Source organism: Gymnoscopelus microlampas (assembly GCF_963454915.1).
Source record: "Gymnoscopelus microlampas genome assembly, chromosome: 14".
NCBI classification, from domain to species: domain Eukaryota; kingdom Metazoa; phylum Chordata; class Actinopteri; order Myctophiformes; family Myctophidae; genus Gymnoscopelus; species Gymnoscopelus microlampas.
The window spans coordinates 4,106,430-4,132,264 of NC_139951.1; the positions used below are offsets into that span (position 1 = coordinate 4,106,430).

The following is a 25,835-nucleotide window of genomic DNA, read 5'->3' on the forward strand; positions in this document are numbered from 1 at the left end:
TGGGTGCATAGTCTGTCTTCTCTCGGGATACAGGTCTGCCTGTGACGACCTTTCTCGATCTCAAGACTGTGCTCACTGAGTCTGTACCTAGTTAAGATTTGTCTTTGTTTTGGGTCGGTCACGGTGCTCAGGTATTCTGCCACTGCGTATTCTCTGTTTAGGGCCAGATAGCAGTCTAGTTTACTCTGCTTTTGTGTTGCTTCTTTCCAATGTGTCAGGTAGTTTTCCTTTTGCTGTTTTATAATTGTGTTTGGTCCGATGGGTTTTCTATCTCGTGGCTCTGTTTGTGTTTGTGCCCGGAGTTCCATGGCCAGCTGGCTGAGGGGGCATCTCTCTAGAGTTTCGCTGTGTGTGAGTGCTTTGTTATGGAGTGCATCTAGGTCGCTTTCTTTTAGGTGTTAGGTGGTTCTCTCTCTCTCTCTCTGCACGTGTGTGCAGCTCGTCACGGTGTCACAATATAATATAATAGGCTACAATATACCTTTATAAGCGGTGTTAGTTACAACACAAGTTACAACGCAAACGGGGTCTCTCTCTCTCTCTCTCTCTCTCTCTCTCTCTCTCTCTCTCTCTCTCTCTCTCTCTCGTGTCATGGTGTCACAATATAATATTCCTTCATAATATATGTCCCGTGAGTCGTTGCAATATAAACACTTTCCCTATATCTGTGAGAAACTCCTCCTCAGAAATAAATAGACCCTCTCTCTCGCATGGGAGTTCCGTGGGCTCCACCTGACCTATATTATTATTACTATTATTATGCTATCATATTTTGCGCATTCACATACAATAGAAGAGTATGCTCACAGTGTTTCAGCTACTGTAGCCATAGGCCTATCCATTGCACCAACTGACAGACAAGGACAAAACGATAATAATAATCCTTCAATAGCATCTATTTCTTCACCATAATAAAGAATACGATGAACGCACACATGCTACCATTGTGGTGTCGCGCCCCGAGTTTATCTGATCTACAAGCTCACAACGCGGCGATCAGCAACACCTTTGCTGTGAGCTTGTAGATCTGTAACACTCGCCTATTATAGCTAATGATGCTGTTGATACCCAAATGACAGCTGTGACTGACGGCTGTCATTTGGGTATAAACAGGCCCACCATACCGCTGGAACTACTTTTGACCTGGAGGTGTTATTTGCAGTGGCACAGCGACCCGACCGTCAGAACACTATAATAGCAGCAGCTGTGCCACATGTGGCCCATGATCAGAACACACAACACAGTAAATGCTATTAAACTATCCCAATGTGCTCTTGCGCTCTGGAGTGATGGTGAGGAATTCCCTCATCAGAGCATGTATGTCCAAGGTGTCCAGCTCCAGAATGTCACTAATATTAGTTTCTGAGCCATGCTGTAACTAGACAACCACCTGCATGTCTGACTGTTCAGAGCTTGTGCGCCCCGCGCAAAGTATAAACAAGGGAAACAGCGGACAGGTCGCCAGACGCTGATTCGTGAAGACAATAAAAAATAAAATGTTATTTTTTATAAATAGGCCTATTTTATTTCATTCCCCAACCCAGTCACAAACTTCAAAATGAACTAGTTCAGTTTTTAGTTAATAATTCAAAGTTTGGAACTAAAGTTCATGGTTCCAAAAATGAAGTTTATAGGCTAGTTATTTTTCTTTAATACGCTGCAAGCTATTATTTATCAAAATGATTTGTACAGCCCATATAGAACCACAGACAGCAATGATTTTAACCGTTTTAACACTGAAACTATGCATGTGTCAGATTCATCTTTGCTATAGCCTTAGATCTAGACTAGATGTATTTTATCGATTTTAAATGTTTTATATCTACGAGTTATTATAGCTATATATTATTATTATTATTAGGCTCTCTCTCTCTCTCTCTCGCCTAGTAATAATAATAATAATATTGAAGGATTATTATTATCGTTTTGTCCTTGTCTGTCAGTTGGTGCAATGGATAGGCCTATGCCTACAGTAGCTGAAACACTGTGAGCATACAATCTTCTATTGTATGTGAATGCAGAGAGAGAGAGAGAGAGAGAGAGAGAGAGAGAGAGAGAGAGAGAGAGAGAGAGAGAGAGAGAGAGAGAGAGAGAGAGAGAGAGAGAGAGAGAGAGAGAGAGAGAGAGAGAGAGAGAGAGAGAGAGAGAGAGAGAGAGAGAGAGAGAGAGAGAGAGAGAGAGAGAGAGAGAGAGAGAGAGAGAGAGAGAGAGAGAGAGAGAGAGAGAGAGAGAGAGAGAGAGAGAGAGAGAGAGAGAGACCGCTTGCGTTGTAACTTGTCCGCAGCAGCACAGTATGGGAAATTACGTTCTCCCCTGCATGTAGACATATTCATGTCTTGCTAGAAGTAGGCCTATAAGCTCTATATCTGGTTTATTGTGGTAGGATGCAAGATTTTGCGGGGCCATAGGTTTTATTTTGACCACCTATTCCCGACCGCGGGTCTTACCGCAAATAAATACCGCAAGATTTGCGTTGGGTAGCCTACTCCGGGCAATTAACATGGTTATAATAATAATACTAATAATAATAATAATGATAATTATTAATTATTAGTTAATTAAGTTTTCCCCCTTATTCAGAATACAGACAGTGGTTGAAATAACGGGAGGTTGAACCAGCAGGACTTCTATTTAGTCTGAAAGTCTGATGGGTCGAACTAAAGAGATGTCGGATTATTGTGACTTGTAGGACGTCTCTATAGTAGCCTACGACCCGGTCTGACTATAGAGACGTCGAACCAATGGGAGGTCGAACTAATGGGAGGTCGAACCAGTGCCATGTTACCCGTGTAAATCTCCCGAAATTAGTAAAAAGATATAGATTATAGTCCTACGATCCATACTTACTTGCGAGGGCTTCTGAGGTGTTTTTTTTTTTCATGGAAACACTCAAGTAAATTAAAAGTAGGCCCTACATCAAAATTGTACTTAAGTACTGAATTTGAAATATATTTCAGCCAATGATCTTAGTTTCAAAATGAACTCACTTCACCTTGACCATAGTTTTTGGCACATAATAGAGTCCACAAATGGTCACTATTTTGTTAATTCTTTATCTATATAGGTGGTCGGAATTTTTTTGATATAACGGAAAAGGAGACCTTTCTCGTCATTGAAAACACGGTGGAGTTCTTCAACCCCAAGACCAACCTGTGGACCATGTGTGCCCCCATGCAAGAGCAACGCTACCAGCCTAGTGTGGTTGTGTTGGATGGAAAGATGTACGTTCTAGGAGGGCTGGACGGCAGCCTCAGGTAAGACACTACTGCTTCATGAATGCAGGGGAAAGATGTGTTCTTTACCACACCAGACATTTCTCTCATGGCTATTGGTCTTTCTTCTTGTAGGCCTCTCCTGAGCATTGAGCGCTACTGTGAAGAGATGGACACGTGGGAAATTGTGGGACAGATGCCTGATGATTGCAGCAATGCTACCTTTAGGTACCCCCTACCTCTCAAGCTGAGGAATGATGTAAACAGTGATGATGATGATGACAGTGATGATGATGAGGATGATGATGATGATGATGAATATTAGGTAGGATAGATGATATGTTTTGGTTAAAACAAAACATTGTGTTAAAACGTTAACACACTAGTGTATATTCTGCTTGTAACCATTGCTATAGTGTTTGTTTGTTCCCTGTCTCTCCAGCTCTTTAATAAACAGAAAACACATTTACAGGTGGTTTGCCATTCTTACCAATCCTGTGTGAGTTCTCTCTCCCGATTGGATAAAATTGGTATCCCGACCTGGAAATGCATTTTCTGTTTACTAATGAGCTGGAGAGACAGGGAGACTACTATTACTGAACAAACAATCTATACTGTAGCAATGATTACTATCAGAATATAGAGCTATTTGTATTTAATGATTAATTTAACAAAGAAATATCACTTAACCTACCTCTTTTTAAATATAATTATATACTAGCTCTACTGGGGCAATAGATTCTTCTAGAATGTGGGGTGTTAAACCTCCCCGTACAACCATCATCTTCAGCGGGTATTTGAGTCCTCGGTAGAGGAATTACTATTTTTTTTGCATTAATGAGCCGTGTCTTCCCTGGTACATGTGCTCATAGACTACTGGATGTACACTAAAGTATGAGCCTGCTTAGGTTAACAGCTCTTCATGTTTCACTGTCAATAGATTGTATATTGTTCATTATATTCACTGTTGATTGACTGTACATAATATATGATCCATATACCTACTGTTTAGGCTGACACTGTACATACATCACCCTCCAACATCCACTGTTGACAGTCTGTACATATACTATAGATATATGAAGACAGAGAAGCCCTCAGAATAACTTCTAAGCACAATGAGCCGAGGATATAGTTAATTTAATGCATTGAAATTAAGCATGTAATGTCTTTAGGGCATAATTTAACAATTAAAACATATTAAAAGCCATATAAGGTCGGCAATTTTTGATTTGCGTGGGTCTTCCTCAGGGCGTGGCTAGACCGATTTAACCTAGGTTCAATCCTCCTTATACTGTATACACACATAATGGCCAGGAGGCCTAATTAGATCAGTATATTACAGCAAAGACCAAAGACGTCTACCTTATATATTGACTTTGTGAGAACCACACATCCACCTGGACTATAACAAGTTATCACACACTATTCAAGAGCACCCAGTATGTTTTGTTCTTTGACGTATAGATATACAGTTTGTTCATATTCTGGTGATACATTGTTTCTTGTACTTATGCCTTTAGATTTAAATTGTTTATATACTTAGCTATCCCAGTCAGTCCCAAGTCCTGAGGGCTACAGTAGGTAGGCTAGTCGACTCTTAAGTCTTCTACATTTATTTGGACTTTTATATTTTGTATTTGAATCTCTTGGTTGTAATTGAGTTTCATGCCAGCTGTGCTGCTAAACACCTGAATTCCCCACTGGGATCAATATAAGACTTATCAAGGTAATGAATGCTTTTTTGATGTGTTCCTATTCATATCCCTGCCTACATGCAGCACAGTGGCCAGAACTTAACACGCCCCAGGACATACTGGGTAATCTTATATCATTTGACATAATACACTTAACACGATTTTGTTGATCTGCTATTTCTGCCAAATTGCCCGACATGGCCTCACTATGAATGCTATATTCTGAATCATTCATCAGTGGAGATAGTTATGGAACAGGTCATTGCTACTACTGTCCTGCAGCTCTATCAGTGTGGAGGGTTCAGCATTTATTTATTTGTTTATAAAGCCGTTTTACAAACTCCTCTCAGTTCTGCTTGGAATGTTGGTATTATAGCTCCCCCTGCAGGTTACAAAAATGCACAAACAGGAGTCCAGTACAATACTTTTACTTCTACTCCACTACATCTCAGAGGCAAATATTGTACTTTGTACTCCACTACAATTATTTTAAAACTTTAGTTACTATGCAGATATGAATTATTACATTATAAAACATGCATTAACCACTTTAGCCCTATTTTATACATCTACAAGCTTACAACGCATCGCAACGCGTTGTGAGCTTGTAGATCTGCTATTTTCAAACATTTTAGCACTTTTACTTTTGATACTTTAAGTACATTTTGATACCAATACTTTTGTACTTTTACTCAAGTCAATTTTGAATTCCAGGCTTTTACTTGTAACAGAGTACTTCTACATTGCAGTATTCACACTTTTACTTAAGTAAAATATTTGAGTACTTTTTCCACCACTGATATTAACTGTGTGCTGCATTTGTTGTCGCAGCGCTCCTTCCTGTTTTGATGGCAGTATGTTGGTGATTAAACTGACATGATCATTTGTAATTATTTATTATCCTTTTTTTGTCTTTATTTCTTATATGATTCATTTAATGGACTTTGTTTTGTTTGCATCGTGTGAGAAGAGTATTTACGTTTGTGTCCGGAACTGTTTATCTAGTGTGTTGTCAGGAGGACACAGTTAGTGGTTTACTTTTAAAGGAGTAGTTCACCCCAAAACGTACTTGTTTTCTATCAATTACACACCCCATGAAGCCTTGAATTCATGGACATGAAGATGGCAGAATATAGATGGATATATGACATGATTAGATATACAATAGATACAATAGATTTATAACATTGAATATGATTGTGTGAGTTCAGAAGGATTATTCACCCTACAGTATGTTCAGTCCTTAATATGGACACACATAATGGCCAGGAGGCCCAAATACAATATATCACAGCAAAACTGTAACTAGTTATCCCATAGACTCTAATCAAAAACACCAAGTATTTATTTTTTCTTTGACATAGATATGATGTTCATATTCTGGTGATATTTGTGCTTTATACTTATGTTTGGCAATTGTTTATAGTACTATACAATGCTTTCCCAGTCAGTCAGTCCAAGTGTCTTTAGTCTTTTTCGCTTTGTTATCTGAATCTCGGTTGCAATCCTGTTTCATGCCTACTGCAGTGCTGCCATAATAATAATGAATTACATTTTTATAGCACTTTTCTAAGTACTCACTTAACAATGGTTCATTCATACATATATTTGGAGGTGAGGCGGCAAACAGTCGACGCTAGCGTGCTCACCTCCCACATTCACATACGATCACCAGTCACACACACACATTCATACACCGATGGCGGAGGAAACCATGCAAGGCACCGACCTGCTCATCAGGAGCAATTTGGGGTTCAGCGTCTTGCTCAAGGACACTTCAACACTAACTCTGGGGGAGCCCGGAATCGAACTGGGAACCTCATGGTCTCCATCCGGCCACTCTACCCCTGAGCCACTGCCGCCCACGTGCCATCACCTGAATTTCTCACCATGGGGATCAATAATCTATCTATGTCATAAATGCCTTTTGATGGATTTCCTTCCTATTATTGACTAATAACGCTAGCTACATGCAGCCCATTGGCTCCTCTTAATGTGGACATATGAGAATTAATTTTGTTCATGAAAGAAAAAAAGGTAATTCAAATAATATGCCCCCCTCATGTATTAGGTAATAAGGACAGTTATCAGTCACCAGAGACAGGGATGTGTGTTTTCTGGTTTTCAGGCGTTTGGAGTTCAATGGGCGTAAATAGGAAAGGGGTGTGTCTGGTAAAATGAATATCAAATGTCTAAATATTGAATCGAGCAATTAAAAACTGTCTGAGGGTAAACACAAAAGACAGAGCAGACGTTAGAATGACCCCAGAAGTGTTTCAAAGTGAAATACACCTTTAACAAAACAAAATATGGCAGTTAACATTGAAACCCTCATTGTGTCGGCGCTCGGGTGGCGCAGTGGTAAAGCCCCTGTCCACCACCCACCATGGAGGTTGTGGGTTAGAATCCAACATGGTGCATCCGCCTTTGTTGGGAGTCGACGCGAACACAGCAGTCATACTGGAAGGAAATTGGGCCTCTTCCTTACTTCTATCACAGGTGTTATCAATGATATTAATGAAGGCTCTGTTCCATTTCGTGTAGCACAGTGATTCTCAAACTTTTTAATTTCAAGGACCCCTATAACTCTAAGAGTGTACAAATGGAACCAAATGGACCGGTCCATTTGGTTCCATTTGTACACTCTCAGAGTTACACACCCATAGGGGCCATTTGGAACCCCCTCAAGGAACCATGAGGGCCTACCTCCTACTCCTAAGTGGCATTTCTTTCTCGGCATAGTGGGAATGTGCGTGCAAAATTTCAGGGAAATTGCATGCTGTGTTCATGATTTGAGGCATTTTGTTCAAAATGGAGTACTCCTGCAAACTTTGGAAGCCATTTTTAGCCAATCAGGATGGAATATGAAAAATCGGAATGACCCGTTTCGTTTAATGACTATAGAGATACTGTGTACCGATACTACCGATTTGCGTGATGTTTGGACAAAATCTGTAGGAGTACTGTGAAAAAATGTGTTTTGCAAAAAGCGGCCTCCTTGTGGCACTATAACAGGCCCATGTGAAGAAATTGGGGCAGAGGTTCTGAATTGGCATCCAGAGAGTGTGTGTGCACAGTTTCGCTCCGATCAAGCCAACGGTGTGGGAGATTAGCTGTTCACAGACGGACGGACACACACACACACACACACACACGCACGCACGCACGCACGCACGCACGCACACACACACACACACACACACACACACACATGGACGGACAGAGGGTAAAACATACTCTCGCTGTTCACAGACGGACGGACACACACACACACACACACACATGGACGGACGGATGGACGGACAGACAGACAGAGGGTAAAACATACTCTAACATAGTCTAACAACAACATTTAGGAGAAAAGGTGGGTAAAAAATGATTGGCTACCCTAAATTTAAAGAATAAATAAAAAAAGATACTTGTGCTACTCGTCAAGTCTGACCAGCATCTTAATGAGGTGTGAAACTGTAATTAACATGACCACAACAAACCTGAATATTTAGTCCAGAGTCTTTGGGGATATTTCCATGCAAATCAGTCTAAAATAGTGATTAAAATAGTCATGGTGGGGGTTCCAATGCGTTGTGAGCTTGTAGATCTGCTATTTTTGAAAAGTTGTGAAAATGTTCTCGTATAGTATGGAGGTCCCTGGAACAAAATCATTCCAAATGGGGGTCCACAGCCAGATACATAATCAATTTGGGGGTCCTTGATATGAAAACGTTTGAGAACCACTGATCTAAAAGGCCATGCAGGCCAAATCCAAACTTTTCAAACAAAGAAGGAAGTGATTCTCCATATATAAGCTACGATTTGCAGTTACAAAATGTAGTCCTAAGAATGGATACGAGAAAGGAAGAAAGTCAATACAAAATATCCTCATATACATTGTGGGCTAATTATTAATAGGTATTGTAGCCTATAGGTTATTTCAATCAGTAGTGGGAAAAGTACTCACATTTTTTACTTCCGTAAAAGTATCAGTACTGCAATGTAGAAATGTTACTAGAGAAAGTATCAAAATAAAAGTACTCGTAATGCAGAATGTCCCGTTTCACAAGTGTTCAAAATGTATTGAAAATAGCAGATCTACAAGCTCACAACGTATCACAAAGTGATGCGTTGTGAGCTTGTAGATCTGCTATTTTCAAATAGCCAAAGTATAAAGAAACATTTAAAAAATAAATGTACTTAAGTCAAGCACTTGAGTAAATGTACACAACGCTTTGTGAGCATGTAGATCTGCTATTTTCAAATGGCCGAAATGTATATATAGGGTTGAAGTGGGTAATGTATGTTTTATAATAATAATAATAATCTAAATCGACAAATTAACTAGTAGCTAAAGTAATAATTGCAGTGGAGTGAAAAGTACAATATTTGCCTCTGAGGTGTAGTGGAGTAGAAGTAAAAGTACTGACAATTGGAAATGCTCCAGTAAGGTAAAAAATACCTAAACATTGTACTGAAGTACAGTACGTAAATGCACTTAGTTACTTTGCACCACTGATTTCAATCGGCAACCATCGCGGTGCAACGTATCGTGAGCTTGCAGATCTGTTACTTTGGAGCCCTAAAATGCATGCTCAAAATCCTGCCACGGTTAATGAGATTAATTCAACAAATAGACAGTTTGACAAGTCCTGAGAGCCCTTTGGAAGTGCAACTTCCCGTGTCTGTCCTCTCTCCTGTCTATATTTAGAGTCATTCTTATACACATGTGCTATCGTGTGTAAACCGCGGTCCATTTATGGCAGGACACCAAATCACTCAATGTGGCTTTCGTCGTCGTCGGGCGGAAACCTTGTATGTTCAAAACAGGAACTGGGATAAAATAAAAACTGTGTCCCGTATGCAGTGGTGGAAAGTAAGTAAGTGCATTTACTCAAGTACTGTACTTAAGTACAATTTTGAGGTATTTGTACTTTACTCGAGGATTACCAATTTCCAATACTTTTACTTCAACTCCACTACATCTCAGAGGCGAATATTGTACTTTTTACTCGACTACAATTATCTGAAAACTTAGTTACTTTTCAGATATCAATTATAATATTATGGAAACATACTTTAGCCCTATTGTATACATAGGTTATTTGAAAATAGCAGATCTACAAGCTCACAACACGTCGCATCGCGACGCGTTGTGAGCTTGTAGATCTGCTATTTTCAAACATTTTAGTACTTCTACTTTTGGTACTTTATAATCAGTGGCTCTTCATGTCAAGGACCCCCAAAATGATATGTATCTGGCCGCGGACCCCTATCTCAAAATATTTAGTTCCAGGGACCCCCCAGAAGCAAAGATTTGAGTTAAAAATGTTCCCTTTAAAACATATACAGTATATATATTCAAAGATTTGCACACATTTTCATGATTTAAAAAAAAAAGTAGCAGATCTACAAGCTCATAGCGCGGCACTCGGTGCCGTCCTATGAGCTTCTATATCTGCTATTTTTGACACATGCGATTGATTATGAGCACATTTCCTAATAATGACACAACCAGACAATCTGGTACAGTTTCCCTTGAGATTCTAACTCCCATTTCTGTGGAAGTTCTTCACATCAGACTTCCCAGGAACTGATGACATTGACGCGTCATTATACGTACTGCGCTGTTTCTCAACAAGTGGTCGATAAAATAAAATACAAATCTTCACTTTCACCTAATCTAAATGCATGGTCAGGGTCACTTAGTGGGTTAAATATAGCAAAAACAGCAGATCTACAAGCTCACAACGCAACATTGTGAGCTTGTAGATCAGCTATTTTCACCACTTTTGAGCGACACTGTTGTACGACAAAGTAGGGCATTCATAAAAAAAGAAGAAAAAAAAAGAAACGTGGAGATACAAGGTTTCTATCCGGCAGCCGCGCTATATAAACCACATTCCGCTCAAGGCAAGCCACCAGATCACTCCCCAGTCCTCGCCCCTTGCTGTTGCAACCACCATCAAACATCAGCCTTTCGTCCCAGAACAAAAAAAAATGGAAGAGCTTTTCACCTCCAACGACTCCCGTCTCCTCGCTTCGCCGCCCTCGCCCTCCGAGGAGTTCGCCCCGAGCGCCGCGAACCTGACCGCGGCGGTCGTCCTGGGCCTGTTCTTCGCCCTGGGCACTCTGGGAAACGTCGGCGTGCTGGCGCTCCTGCTGCGCAGGCTGGATCCGAGCAACTTCACCCACCTGCTGATGCTGAACCTGGTCTGCTGCGACCTGCTCTGCCTGACCGTCCTGCCCGTGTGGATCGGCGACTCGGTGAGTCACTGCCCATCTTTCGCCGCAGGCTGAAAACCCACCTCTTCAGGAAACACTACCTTTCCTCTTTGCCTTACCTACTTGTTGTCAATTAGTTGTACGGGCTCTTGTCTTATTGGGTCTTGTTTATTTGATACACTTGATTTGTTTTGGCTCTTGCTCATTTGATTTCCCTATTGGTCTCATCTGTTTAAGAAAGTAGGTACAGTAGCTGTTAATTACTTTCTTCACTGTTTGGAGATACTCTGTTTATTTGCTTATTTGCTTCAGTAAATGTCTGTACTACCTATGAGTATGTAAAAGAACAAAAACGAATAAACAAAACGTTTTTAAAAAAAAAAGAAAAAAGAAAGTAGGTAGCTGATATATTGCACTTTTACCATAGCGCTTGTTTTAGAAGAGAATGCACTTAAGACTTCTGGTGATTAGTAGTTTTCTTGCCTACGTATGTTGAATGCACTTATTGTAAGTTGCTTTGGATAAAAGTGTCTGCTAAATGACTGTTATGTAATGTAATGCAAAGGTGCGGCGCTGGGACCTGAGCTACGGCCTCTGCAAGGCCGTCACCTTCGTCACCTTCTGCAGCCACTACGCCAACCTCTACATCATCACGCTGATGAGCGTCCAGCGCTTCATGGCGGTGCTCCACCGCCGCCGGTGGGCGCGGATGGGCGCCAAGGGCGAGAGGGCGCTGATCGCGGGACTCTGGGCCGTGTCGTGCCTCATGACCTGGCCGTCCGTGGCCTCCTTCGGCCGGATTAAGGCCGGCCGCTTCGACTGCAGCAGGCCGCCGCAGATGGTAGGGGAAACCCTGACCGCCGCCGTGCTGGACCTGCTGTTCGGCTTCGTGGTGCCGTTCTCCGTCATGACGTCCTTCTACCTCTGCCTCCACCGGAAGGTGAAGGAGATATCTCTGTCCGGCTGCGAGAGGACGAGCCAGCTCATCTCCAGGATCATCGTGACCTTCGTGGTTCTCTGGGTTCCCATCCACGTCGTGGGCATGGTGGGGATCGTGGGGGCTTCGCTGCGTACGTCGCGGCCCGACGTGGCGTATAAGCTGGAGTGCTTCATGGATACGTTCGAAGTGAAGATGGTTTACATTTTCCCCTTGTTCAGGTTAGTCATAGACCCGTTTCTCTATGCCTTTTCGTTTCGCAAAATTTGGCCGGGTAGCAGAGAGAGTGGGGATTTTCTGCGGGCGAGCAATGTGTGACCTTTTTGGTTAAAAGCTATATATAGGCCAAAGGGAACAACATTTACTTACTCTACTTAAAGGTAGGGTAAGTGATTTACTTTGGTTAAAATAAGTGTTAAATAGCTCGTAGTCAGCTAGTACTCATTACTATAGAGTGTTTGTTCAGTAAAAGGAGTCTCCCATGTCTCTCCAGCTCTTTATTAAACAAAACAATGCATTTTCAGTGCTCTCTCCTGATTGGCTTAAATGTTGTCACCTACATGAAATTGTGCTATATTCTGTTTACTAAAGAGCTGGAGAGACCCCTGTGACCTAACAAACGCTCTGTAGCAATGATTACTATCAGAATATAGTACTTTAACCCTTTTAACAAAACAATAACAAATACCAAAGTGAATTTTGTGAATTTCTGAGTATCTGTACTTTACTTGAGCAGGCTATTTGTATTTTTTGGTACTTATGACTTTCACTCCACTACTGTACATTTCAAAGACAAATGTTGTTCTTTGGACTCCACTACATTTCTAGGAAGCTACATTGTGAATTAACCACTTAAGCCCTATTTCAAAAGTAGCGAAACTAGCTGATCTACAAGCTCACAACGTGTCACATTGAGACGGTTTGTGAACTTACAACCAGCTGTAATTTCAATACAGCTGGTTGATATTAAAAACACAATGTGCTTTGTAATTGGTTCTTTTGAATACATAACTATTTTTTTTAAAGCATCTAGCTACTATTTTGATTAAGTAGTTTGTTTAAAACAAGTACTCCAGTACTTTGACTCAAGTACTGGGGTTGAGTACTTTGTCCATAACTGGTTTTATTAGTCACTGATTGCAATAGCTCGGCGTTCTATTGGGTTAGTAGAGATTATGTAATAATAAATAAAAAAGGCCTAAAAATGTTTTCAGTGATTGTCTACATTTTACCAATCATTATGTAGAAAACCAAGAAAAAGCAATTATCACTCTCAGGTATAATAGTGTGTTATTTGATTTTCCTATTTTGTCTCATCCGTCTAAGAAAGCAGCTACAGTAGCTGGTATATTGCACGTTTACCTTTGCGCTAGGTATACTCTTAGTTGCTTGCTTGAGAAGAGAATGCACTTAAGACTTCTGGTGATAGTAGTTTTCTTGCCTACGCTACATTGCCTATGTTGAATGCACTTACTGTAAGTCGCTTTGGATAAAAGCGTCTGCTAAATGACTGTAATGTAATGTAATGTAATTATGACATGCATACCAGTTTATATTGTTTTAATGATGCTTCAATAGACCAGACATGATTACTTACATCACTGGTTGTCAATCTTTGGGTCCGGTTCCCACCAGGGGTCCAAATGGACCCTTATGGGTCTGTCACTCTGTATGTGAGTGTACAATTTACTGGAACCAAATAACCTCAGAGTTAAGTTAACACTGTGGATTTTACAGTGTCCCAGAGATTTAAATACAATAAATTATTTAAAACTAGAAAATGTGCTCCTCTGAGCACAGGTCTCCGCCAGTATACTGTTCCTGATTAATCCTGTCTTACCTATTTATATTACATATTGTCACGTGTCACTTGACCAATGTTAGCTTGATCCCGTTAGCTTGACCAATGTTACCTCACTTCCAAAAACATAAATGTTTTTTGGAAGTGACCAACCTATTTATAGGATTTTATTTCGTCATGCGTCTTGCTAGCCAATCAAAAGCATTGGTGACAACATATTGTCACGTGTCACGTGAAGCTTGACCAATGTTAGCTTGGCTAGGGGGGACACACACAGCGTGACGGGAACTAAAACATACTCTCCACCTCTGGCGGAGACAAAAAAGTATCAAATGAGGGTCCATAGCCTATTGCATATCAAACTGGGGGTCCTTGAAATTAAAAGGGTTGAGAATCACTGACTTGCATATGTGCTTGCTCTCTTGAATTTTGGTACAAGCTGTATCTGTTAATGTAGTCATTTCATTCCTGCACATGCTGTTGTAGCCCAGTCTCACCCCCCAGGGGGGTCCCCATAATTATGATTTTGGGGGAGTCCCCAGATGACAGTTAAGTGACCATTTAAAGGCATAGTTCACCCCCCAATTTTTTTTTCTAATTTCTTAGCGATTAGTCACCCCGTGGGCACTTGAATTCATGGATATTTTTTAGTTTTTGTCGCATTCCTAAGCCAATAATTTGATGACCGGCAGCGGTTTCCGGTAGGAGACACAAGAGTCTCCTTTGTTTCTCCTACCGGAACCGTGCCTACCGGTCCGCAGGTCATCAAATTATTGGCTTAGGAATGCAACAAAAAACAAAAAATACCCATGAATTCAAGTCTCCATGGGGTGACTAATCCATAGAAAAAAGTATTTTTTTTGGGGTGAACTATCCCTTTAAGGAATTTTAAGACCTTTTTAATACCTAAAAAAAAATATAGCCGATCTACAAGCTCACAACGCCTCGCAGCGCGAGGCGTTGTGAGCTTGTACATCGGCTATTTTCACAATATTTATCTGTGGGAACTGAATCTAATGTCTCAACTCCTACAATTCCAAGTGCTTGTCAGAGTGGGGGGTCCACAGTTCAAATGTTATGATTATTTTGGGGGTTGCCGCGTGAAAAGGTTGAGAACCACTGTTATAGCCTATACTGTACATGCTGTGCTACTGTTGGACATAACCTAAATACTGTACTGGCTGGACCAGTGCTCTTATTAAATGCCTATAACTATATTTTTTTATTCTAGATTTTATTCTTTATTTTTTATTTTTTTTAACTATGCACTTGTATAATTGATGCTTATGTGTAAGTTATGCAACTTATGTATGATTACTCTGATATTAGGAATTTGACAAATACATACATCTTTCCCCCCTTTCTTGAAACAGCAAATGTTGGGAGCTTGTATGACAAAGTACCCCCCCCCCCCCCCCCTTTTGTTTTTGTAAACCTGTTTTGTGACAATAAAAACTTTTTGGTTTTCAGCATCCCATTTCCATTCCATTGCTACAGTTAAAGAGTAGTTCACCCAAAAAAATACTTATTTTCTATCAATTACACACCCCATAAAGTATTGAATTCATCATTCAACATTTTTTTAGCTTAGGAATGCGACAAAAACTAAATAATCTCCATTAATTCAATGCTTCATGGAGTATGTGATTGATAGAAAATAAGTAATTTTTTGGGCGTACTACACAGAGAAAAACACTGGGTTAGAAACAACCCATTCTGGGTTGTTTTTAGCCCATCCCCTGGGTAGTTATAGCACCGGCCCAGCAGTAGTTAATTTTACCCAGCAAGATGGGTTGGTCCGTTTTAACCCAGTGGATGAGTTAAAATATTCTACCCATGTCTGGGTTAAATTAACTGTATGTCTGAGTAAATGCAACCCATAGTATTTATTATATATTCTACCCATGTCTGGGTTAAATTAACTTTACATCTGAGTAAATGCAACCCATAGTATTTATTATATATTCTACCCATGTCTGGGTTAAATTAACTTTACATCTGAGTAAATGCAACCCATAGTATTTATTATATATTCTACCCATGTCTGGGTTAAATTAACTTTACATCTGAGTAAATTCAACCCTTATTATTTATTATATACTCAACCTAATTGTGGGTCAAATTATGTATCATTCTGGGTGGTTTTATCCAAATCATGTGTTAAATAAAACAATTATGGGTTTATTCAACAATATATGTGTTACTTTAAACTACAGTTTAACTACAAACCTATAACAAAATACATGCTAGATTTGGTGATGCAAAGCATAATGCAATAAACACAAACCATGCTGGATTCTTTTAGTCATTTTATATTAAAAAGCATTAAAAATTACCTTTAAACATTATCAAACATTTGCGTTCTATTAACCCATTAAGACCTGGAACGCATCGGTCTCATTTTAGACATGGGATAAAAAGCATTTTATACGTTTGCTATTCAAAGATAGATATACAAGCTCATATACAAGCACAATATACAAGCAGAAGCACATACAGTATATACATCTGCTATTTTTGAAAAATCCTGAAATTTGTGCAAACATTTCTGCTTTTAGACAAACACTCAAGTTCATCCTTTTAAATACCATAGCTGGCAATGGAACGACTGCATTCAGAACACATTCACATCCAAACAGCACCGACTCATTTTCAAAAGAATTACTCAACTTTACTTTTTGGCAGTCCTGCCAACAGAACAGAATGGAGATAAGATTTCTATATCAGTGGTTCTCACACTTTTTCAAGTCAAGGACCCCCATAATTATATGTACCGTATTTGGCCGCGGACCCCCCCCATCTCAAAATATGTTGTTCCAGGGACCCCCCCCCCAGAAGCAAAGATTTGAGCTCAATGGCCACCTGGCTAAAAAGGCTGCCGTCAATGACTAACGGGTACGTGGGTTGATTGGGTGGGTAATGTGTTGGGGGGTGTGTGTGTGAGCTCTACTGGCAAGCCTTAATTCTTGTGTGCAGAAACTCAACCATTTTGTTGGACTCTTGTAGTGGAATTACATAGATAATACTCTGTAGGAGTAGGACCTTTTGGGGTACTCAATGTCAAAAATGTAGTAGGCCTTGAAGCAGACGGCGACGGCCTGAAGAAGTTTGTCCTGTTTCAAAGCCTGTCCATCTATGATCGCGAAGACCTGAGATGGTTGTTGAGGGGTGTTGCCAAGTGTCAGGACGTAGGGTTCAGTTTGGCTGAGCTTGGCTGCTTGGAGATACTCCACCATGTTGGTGCCAGGCTGAAAAACACAGAAAAGTGAGAGTGAGTAAGGACAAAATGTCTACAAAGTACAGAAAAATAAGTGTATAATTAAAAGAAAAAATAATAATAAAAGGTGTCAAGGGCCCATGTGTTTTCATGTTACATTATAAGAGTTAACTTATTGTTAAACATATTCATTTTGCGTCTTGTCACTCCTATGGTACAAACATCAACACAGCATAGTATTGTGGACAAAATGGTATCCAACGATAACAAAATGTTCTTTAGTTTTGTCTCTGATAGGCTAAATCTTATCTACTGGTGGTCCATTGGTTGAGAAACAGTGAGAGATGTACTGTATAGACATAGAATGCATATAGTGTTAACTTATATCCCCCTCGCAGCACAACGGTGGTCCCTAGGTTTATTCTTAGTGAGGAGGGTGGTGGTGGTCCCTGGCTCATAATCAGTTGAAAACCCCTGCCTTATTAGATAAACCGGGAGGTATATTAACAGAAGGAATAAGCTTGTCCTGTTATACCTGTATTTGTAAAGCAATATGTTAAACTAGCAAAGAGTAGTAGTTAGCCTATTTCAGAGACATTTTGACAAGAATTAATCAATGTTATTGTTTCGGGTGGGGTGAGGTCATATCTAGATGACTAGTCAACTATTTGTCAACTTTTTAGGATTACTCGTCGACTAGTGAAGCGTCGTAGTTGTGAATGCCCTACTGTGTTCTTGTCCTCCCGCTGTGTGCTGTATATGCTTTGTAGATTACACACTCAATACTTACACAAACTCATTAATTACACAACAGGTATATGTTAATGTTAAAATAAAATGGAAAGTTTCCCTTTAGATGTGCTGGTGGACTTACAGGCTGATGATCGATGAAGGCCTTCTTGCACTCTGCAATGGTGTGGCGCACCGTTTTACTGCCACGGCCACGTCCAACTTTGTAAGCCGTTGGGGGGAGCAAAGCTGGCAGCTGCTGCAGGGCGAGATCCCCAATGTCATCTGTAGGAAGACATAGGTATCAATACGAGGTGGAACGGCATATCCTTTATTGTGTCATTCAATAGCCAACAAGAATGTAACCTATGCTGCTATGTGCAGCGGCTCTGCAGCTGGTTAGTTTGTAGTTTAGTTATTCCCACCATTGGGCCAGAAGCTGGCCTAACCATGACAGTTTACAAATGGAAAATAATTGACCAGTTGGGGTCCATTTGTTTCCATTTGTAACACTGTCACAGTTACAGACTTACGGGTCAATGTAGACCCCACTAAAGTAACCCAGAGAGTCCCAGGAATCCACTTTGAGAAACCCTGGTCTAGACGAGGCTATAGGAGGAAGGGGTGTGCCCACTGGTATTTGAAGGTGACACTACCTGAGAAGAGGAAAACCCTGGGGTACCTGAAAGTGTGTGCTGTGTGCATGCCACACCCACACAAAGAGGCTGTCAACGTAGTTGTGGACTCTTGACACAAGAGGGACTGTCCACTGACAAAGAACCATTTCAATAATATTTTACCTAATGTTAATCCTTCGACCGGCAACTGTAACTTCCGCTCCAGTCGTGCCACCTGCAGGATCTTCTCTGCATACACTGGGAGCCAGGTCTCGTAGAGTTTGGGCGCAGCGTCCGCATGTAAGAGAAGGAAGTCCTGAGCGATCTATAAAATGGAAAACATTTGAAGTCAAATTAAATGTGGCACACTACCAAAACATTATAAACAATGAATCATCACATGTACAATATTCCCTCTTACCATGCCGTTAGTTGTCAGGTGAGGATAGTGTTCCAGAATCTGACTGGTAGTCAGATCTCTGGTGTTGTCCTTTATCCACTTAGCCCTGTACACCGCAAATTACTTCTCAACCACTCCTTCAGCTGTACTGCCCGCTCGTCTGATATACTACATTCTGTAAAAAGAACAAAATGTTGTCGGTCACTAAAAGATGGATGTTTTGCGTAATCAGTCATCCTATCAGCAATAGTGTTAAAATAGTTCTAAAACAACTATAAATGCTATTGTGTGGTGTCTGGTCATACAAGCTACTGTAGTTCCAAAATTCCTCACATTCACTAAGATCAGGCTCTACTCAGATTTTCTGTCTGCAACAGTGTTCTCTAAACGTGCGCATGTTATGTTTTGGGAAAACTTAAGCAAGCAAATGTGCCACATTGTTGGAACTTCCTTCTATTTTTCCATTTAGTAATGACCTGGTATGACCGCTGTTCTAACAGGACCATCCTCGGGTGCTGGCTGTGGTGCTCGGCCATTCACCCTCAGCGCTGACTTCAGCTTCTTTCTGACGTTTCGCAGCCTTTCCTCCAGGTACCCAGTGGCTGGATGCCCCTTCCGCACTGGGGTGTACCATATGTCCTACCAAGAAATCAAAATGTTTAATGAATAGAGATTTGGCACATTTCGATTTTTTGACAGCATGTCCTTGAATTAGAACAGGGTTTTTCTGCACATTTGTCTGTCCCAAGAGAAGGCCAATTATTGTCCCTGCTTCCAAGGGCATGACAGCAGTGAAAATCACACATCACAGTAGTTTTTCTGAAAGGAGTGAGCTGTATTGTGTCTGTTAAATGGTTTAGCATTTTAAGCTCAATGTATGCTTCTCAACGGTCCGTTACTGAGAACTGCAGACCTACAGGCTGACCACATGTTGTGAGCTTGTAGACTTGTAGTTTTCAGTATCAGCGACACATCACAGCAGAGCATATATTGGGCTTACTAGGGGTGTCACCAAAATGAATAATACATTGAAAAGCAAAAAAAAAGGTTAAACACGAAAAAAAGGGGAAAAAACTCACGCTGCCACTGCTTGGTGCTTGATGAGTCTTTCAAGCAGGGAAATGCCTGAATTATGCTTGCTGCCATGGCCTTTTTGGTCTCCGTCGTAGGACTGTAAAACACAAATAGCACAACCATTCATCATATCAAGTAGTTCCAGTGCGTTGATTTCATGTAACTAATAAACCACTTTTAAAAGACAAAAAAAAAAAATCACCCGGTGTGTGGCTAACAAACTTAACTTCAGTCAGTCGTCCAGTGATTGTTGCACTGGTGCCTCTTAAAATGTTACTCCATGGTAGCTGATCTGAGCATGGTTTACAACTAGCAAATATATCCCTACTATAAGTCATATTTTAGCTCTCAGGTAAAGTTAAAACTTGGGATTTGAAGCAAGTGTATGCCATCTTCCCGAAATAAACTATTTACTTACAAGTTCTCTAAATTGTTTTAAGAACTTCAGCCTAGGGCCTGCTCTCGGGATCAGCTGTTTGATGGTGGAATCATCTAACAGAAAGAAACTTTCCTGATCAATCCCCTCATCTGAAAAAAAGAGAAAAAGACACATTATTTTTCCAACAGAGGAACAGAAAAAAAAATTGAGTACATGTGTAGTCATCTACAGTACCTGCGATGATGAGGACCAACACAGATGATTTAAATGAATTAATTACTTCTACTGCAAATGATAACCCTCAGCAAAGCTAATCAGACAAATTTCATCACCTGGTTTTGGTCCTCAACATGACTGGTTAGAGCAGTGGTTCTCAACCTGTGGGTCGGGACCCCCCACATATTGTGAAACTGTTGCGAGGCATTATGAGCCTGTAGATTGTCTATTTTCACAATATGTATCCGTGTAAAGAAGTCAAACAAATGGGGGGTCCACAATTCAAATATTATAAAAAAAATTGGGGGGGGCCTGAAAAGGTTGAGAACCCCTGTGTTAGAGGAGTACAAAAACCATGACCATTAACTCAGCAGCCATGTTTGGTGCTGAGCAAACAGTTTGAATGACAACCAGCATCCTATTTCTGACTGACACAGATGATATTAACCGTAATCAACCTGGGTTCATCTGCTGGTCAATTGTTGTCAGTTAATCAAATACTATAGCACAGTTAATGTATATGCTCAATACAAATGTCGAGGTACATTACAAAAAGCAGTTGTCAACTCCATTAATGTGTGACAGCAATGTATGTGGATGGGAAACATATTGTACCTCTAAATATGTCTACCAGATCTGGTAACTGCCACTCTGTCAGTTTTTCAAAGACAAAGTTGTCCATCAATCTGAAACAAACACAAAGGAAATACAATTGGTGTTATACCTGTTCAGATATCAACATAAAAGCAAAGCAAACTAGCAGCAGAATACTATGTGCTATGAATATGAACCAAATGGACCCTTACAGCTCTATAACTCTCAGAGTGTACACATGGAAATCTAGAGAAAGATGAAGCAGGGACCCCTTAGCTGAGAGACAGATGAAGCAGGGACCCCTTAGCTGAGAGACAGATGAAGCAGGGATCCCTTAGCTGAGAGAGATGAAGCAGGGACCCCTTAGCTGAGACAGATGCATTTCACAACATGTGCCTCTCACAGTATTTAGCTGCCCAAGCAATTGCCTATTCAAATGAGCATTTTAGTGCAATACCAGCAATGATAAACTGTTTTTACAGCTTTAGTAAATGTTATGTTCCATGCTTCAACCACAATTCCCACAATAATGTTAACACCACCCTAATACAATAATGTCTCAAATGAAATAATATAATGGGGTAGATTTGAATGGTGCTAGAGTACAGAGTGAAAGGGTTAGAATGGTTATACAGTCAAGGCAGTGACAGGGTTAGAATACAGTAAGATGACTAAAATATGCCTAAAACTAAACAAAATGCTGCTGTCAAAATCAACACTAGTTTCAAATAAAGAAAAAAACACATCTGATTCTTTCTATTCTGTACAGGCAATTATTTTTCGTGTACTGTGGGGGGGGGGGGTCCCCTCGTGATTTTGAAGGGGTCCCCAGATGACATTGAAGTAATAATTTAAGTACTTAGCATCAAAAGTAATCAACTATATACAAAAAAACATTGTCGAAATTATCAAAATATAAAAGAGGCACAAATTGTGAAAATAGCAGATCTACAGGCTTTTGTACAGAAGTCACATAGACAAGCCACAAACACCCAACAAACTACAATACCACATTTCAGTAGCCAGATTTTGTAGGCACATTGAGAGGACAATGTGTTCAGCACGCATTATATAGTCTATACACCAGGGGTCTTCAACGTTTTCAGGCCAAGGACCCCCTAGCTGAGAAAGAGATGAAGCAGGGACCCCCTCTATATAAAATTGTTTCAGATTATTTATTTTTTTACTTGGCCTGCTCTTTTTTCCCTCTACACCTATACCTCTTTGCCAAAAAATAGCAGATCTACAAGCTCAAGAGGCATTGTGAGCTTGTAGATCTGCTATTTTTGGCTAAAGTTCTCCTCAGAAAAGTGATGCTAGGGTTCAAGTGGTTAATGTAAAAAAAAAAAAAATCTTATCACAAAGATTTGGCGGACCCCCTGTAGTAACTCTGAGGACCCCCTGTTGAAGACCCCTGGTCTACACGTCAATAAATATATAAAGCAACTAGGCTATGCTTTTGTTGTGTGGCCATAGCTAGTTAGCTGTGTAGCCATGGCCTGTCACTCTCAGCAGACTGTGCATGCTTGAACGGCAACGTGATGTGTTTATAATAGAAATTAGAGATCAGACCAGAGTTCAGAATGTATAAAAGAGCCAATTGTACTCGCGCCAAACATTTGAGTCCACACAATTCAAAGCCAAAGTAGCTTAGCTTAGCTGCATGGGCTAGCATAGGCCAGCAGCACATGCTCTGCATGTTTAACACGACATAAAGGCATGCTAGAAACGTTGAGACAATAATATAGTGCAAAAAGTTAAAATAAAACACTATTTTACCTTGAACGGAGTTCTGCTTTCGTGCCGTTGTTTGGAAATTGCGACGCACCAACGTTGTGGCTCTCTCTCTCTGCATGGGTCGTGCTCCCAGCCTGTGTATGTAGAGACGCTGCGCGCGAGGAAGGAGGAAGTGAACGAGGACTGGAGGGAGGCGGGGTGTGGAGGAATTTGACCGGATGTGGAGGGCGCATTCCACACTTTTAGGATTCTGAATGAAAATAGTTGTGTGCCATTTAATTTATAAATAATTATAATAGTAAAGGAACATTCCTTGATCCATTAATTATATTATATTATATACCCACTTCACTCTCAGGATGTTTTAGCCTACTAAAAGTGGTGATACCACAGTATTATTTTAATGCACATAAGATATGTAGTTTTAAATTTAATATAAATCAACACATACATACTAAAACAACATTTGTTTAAGCTGATTTTACGAATATGCCGAAAATTCATGTAAATTGGTCAAAGTGGAGAATCATGTCTCCAGGGTAACGTGGGCACTTGGACAACTGGGCCCAGCTTACAGTACAGTATTGTATCATACATTACAGTACAGTACAGTACAGTACAGTAAAGTAGAGTAGCATGCATTACAGTACAGTAACATACAGTTCATTACAGTAACAGTACAGTACAGTACAGTACAGTACAGTACAGTACAGTACAGTACAGTACAGTACAGTACAGTACTTAATTAAAGCACTGCTCAGTTCACACAGGTGTGATTTTTAGAGTGAACACAGTCTCATTCCCAAGAAGTCACATGTTGACATTTTGTGCAGAACCCCTTCCAGTCAAATTTCAATTAAACGTGCGGCGTCGAGCACATTTTCTGGAACTAATCGCTCCAGATATTTTTGAAAAATCTGAAACTTCACTCAATCCATATTGAGAGTAAGCCGGATTTAATGGCACCGGGCCTGATTTTTTAGGACACTGAAAAAGGTCAAAGGTCAGCAAAAAGACTGCAAAGCTGACAATCTTTCCCTCTCAATAACTCGACAACGATAAGGACTTGGGGTCTAATTTCGAGATATGTTGTTCAGTTTTTCGAGACGAACAAGTGGATATCTTATATGTCCTGGTACGACACTTTTCAAAATTTCAGATCTTCCTTCAGGATGGTGTTAGGTTGTATACCCCTATGTACCTTCCGAAAGTGGAGGAAGCCAACTTAGGAGTGTTGTACCGGGACAAACAAGATATCCCCTTGTTCGTCTCAAAAAACTGAACAACATATCTCAAAATCGGAATCCAACTCCTTATCGTTTCCGAGTTATTAAACGAGATAGCGAACCTGTAACCCTAATCAATTAAGAATTAGGGTTGGAGAACGGTAAGTCTGTGTGTGAGGAGAGTTATATTGACGCGTTCAGGGCGACGCGCTGATCAATAATCTGTTTTTTGATTTGGTTTTCGACCCTTACTTTTCCCTGTAGATACATATTTATGATTATCTTAAAGACGATTTGACAAAACTTTACAATTCTGACATATGTCAGTCTACCCACCGATACGAATCGGTTGGTACCAGGCCCGAACCGGTGGCATGCACGGTCCGCGCGTGATCTTAAAAAAGCAAATGAAAATATAGAGCAGGCTTCGATTTGAGGCCTTCTGCACCAAGTGAGTCTCCATGGGGTCACCGGTTCAAGTCCGGGATGGTGCTGTTGTTATTATGCTGCTACATTGTCTGAAGGAAGCCAAACCAAAATAAGTTTTACTCTTATGTACCTGTACACAAGATGTAACAATAAAGTACAACCTTGAGTCTTGTCAAGAGACAAGAGTATTAATCTACCACCAGTCACCAGTATGGCTACATATTATGAACACATTGAACACTGAATAAAAACGGTACTCCATCCGCAAAGTAGCCGACTTAAGCCAATAAAACAAAGTAAGCAAAGTTCACTTGTGAGCTTGTCGTAGCAGAGTAAAAAAGTGGGTGAAATTTGTTTTTGTGCATTATTAATTATTATAATATTATATAAAATTATTATCTCCATAATATTATGAGCATCTGTAATTAAGTATACACAAGATAAGTGATCATTTAACCAACTGAAGTCTTCAGGGTACACACACAATCAAGAAGGCAAAACATACAATTATATTGAAATGTTTGCATTATCCCAGATTCGAACCAGCTAGCCCATTGGATGATAGAATTACAGTCCTGGAACAATACCGCTAGACCACCACAACACTAGACTGAATTGAAGGGAAGTTATACATCACAACTCATTCACTCAAATATACAAATAAAATAAAAAAAAGATATATAGACACATTCCGTGCGTATTGTACTAGTTCTGCACAAAATGTCAACATGAGACTTCTTGGGAATGAGACTGTGTTGTGTGAGCAGAAGTGGAATAAAAAAGACTCAACTTGAGTGGGCTCACTGAAGAATTTGACTGAACATACTGTACGATTTTAATTATGCCAACTTCCATGTAGTTGAGACGTTATCAATTAATTATTTCAAGTTAAAACGACTTTTCGCACAAACCTTTGTTGTATTAAAAAGGAAAAGTTATGATAACAAGCCAGCATCATCTGGTTTTGCAGTGCACAAATAACCCACAATGGTCTTAAAACAACCCATAGTGAGTACTTGGGTTGACTCAGCCAATGGGTTGTACAAAATTACCCATTATGGGTTATGGTTAACCCATGATGGGTCAGCCATAACCCATGTACTGAGTAAATGGGTTGACTCACCCAATGGGTTGTACAAAATTACCCATTATGTGTTATAGTTAACCCATCATGGGTCAGCCACGTTGACTCACCCAATGGGTTGTACAAAATTACCCATATGGGTTATGGTTTATAATGGTTAACCCATGATTGGTCAGCCATAACCCATGATAGGTCAGCCATAACCCATAATGGGTCAACCATTTGATAACCCAGCATCTAGGTAGATAAATAACCCAGCATTTTTCTCTG

The 25,835-nt window shown here is 40.3% G+C and overlaps 2 protein-coding genes across 2 annotated transcripts; one reads left to right on the forward strand and one right to left on the reverse strand.

Annotated features, from left to right (window-relative positions):
- Positions 1-10,900: 10,900 nt before the first annotated feature.
- On the forward strand, positions 10,901-13,404 carry LOC311059616 (leukotriene B4 receptor 1-like; the record flags this gene model as incomplete). Its single annotated transcript, XM_084077620.1, has 3 exons — positions 10,901-11,167; positions 11,691-12,283; positions 13,389-13,404. The coding sequence occupies 3 exons, from the start codon at positions 10,901-10,903 to the stop codon at positions 13,402-13,404; spliced, it is 876 nt and encodes a 291-aa protein (XP_083933746.1).
- Positions 13,405-16,684: 3,280 nt separating this feature from the next.
- LOC311060574 (uncharacterized protein) lies at positions 16,685-22,972 on the reverse strand. The gene is made up of 9 exons (XM_084078809.1): positions 22,869-22,972; positions 21,111-21,181; positions 20,319-20,428; positions 19,906-19,997; positions 19,303-19,465; positions 18,848-19,001; positions 18,610-18,751; positions 17,955-18,094; positions 16,685-17,111 (listed from the first exon to the last, which is right to left on the reverse strand). Exons 6-9 carry the CDS (start codon positions 18,848-18,850, stop codon positions 16,875-16,877), a joined length of 522 nt encoding a protein of 173 aa, XP_083934935.1. The 5' UTR covers positions 18,851-19,001; positions 19,303-19,465; positions 19,906-19,997; positions 20,319-20,428; positions 21,111-21,181; positions 22,869-22,972; the 3' UTR covers positions 16,685-16,874.
- Between the last annotated feature and the right edge of the window lie 2,863 nt (positions 22,973-25,835).

Coding starts and splice junctions, on each gene's coding strand:
- LOC311060574 (XM_084078809.1), bottom strand. Junction 18,095..18,609: donor GGTCGAAGGATTAACATTAG/GTAAAATATTAT, acceptor GTCTTCCTACAG/ATGACATTGGGGATCTCGCC. Junction 17,112..17,954: donor CCTTCATCGATCATCAGCCT/GTAAGTCCACCA, acceptor TGTGTTTTTCAG/CCTGGCACCAACATGGTGGA.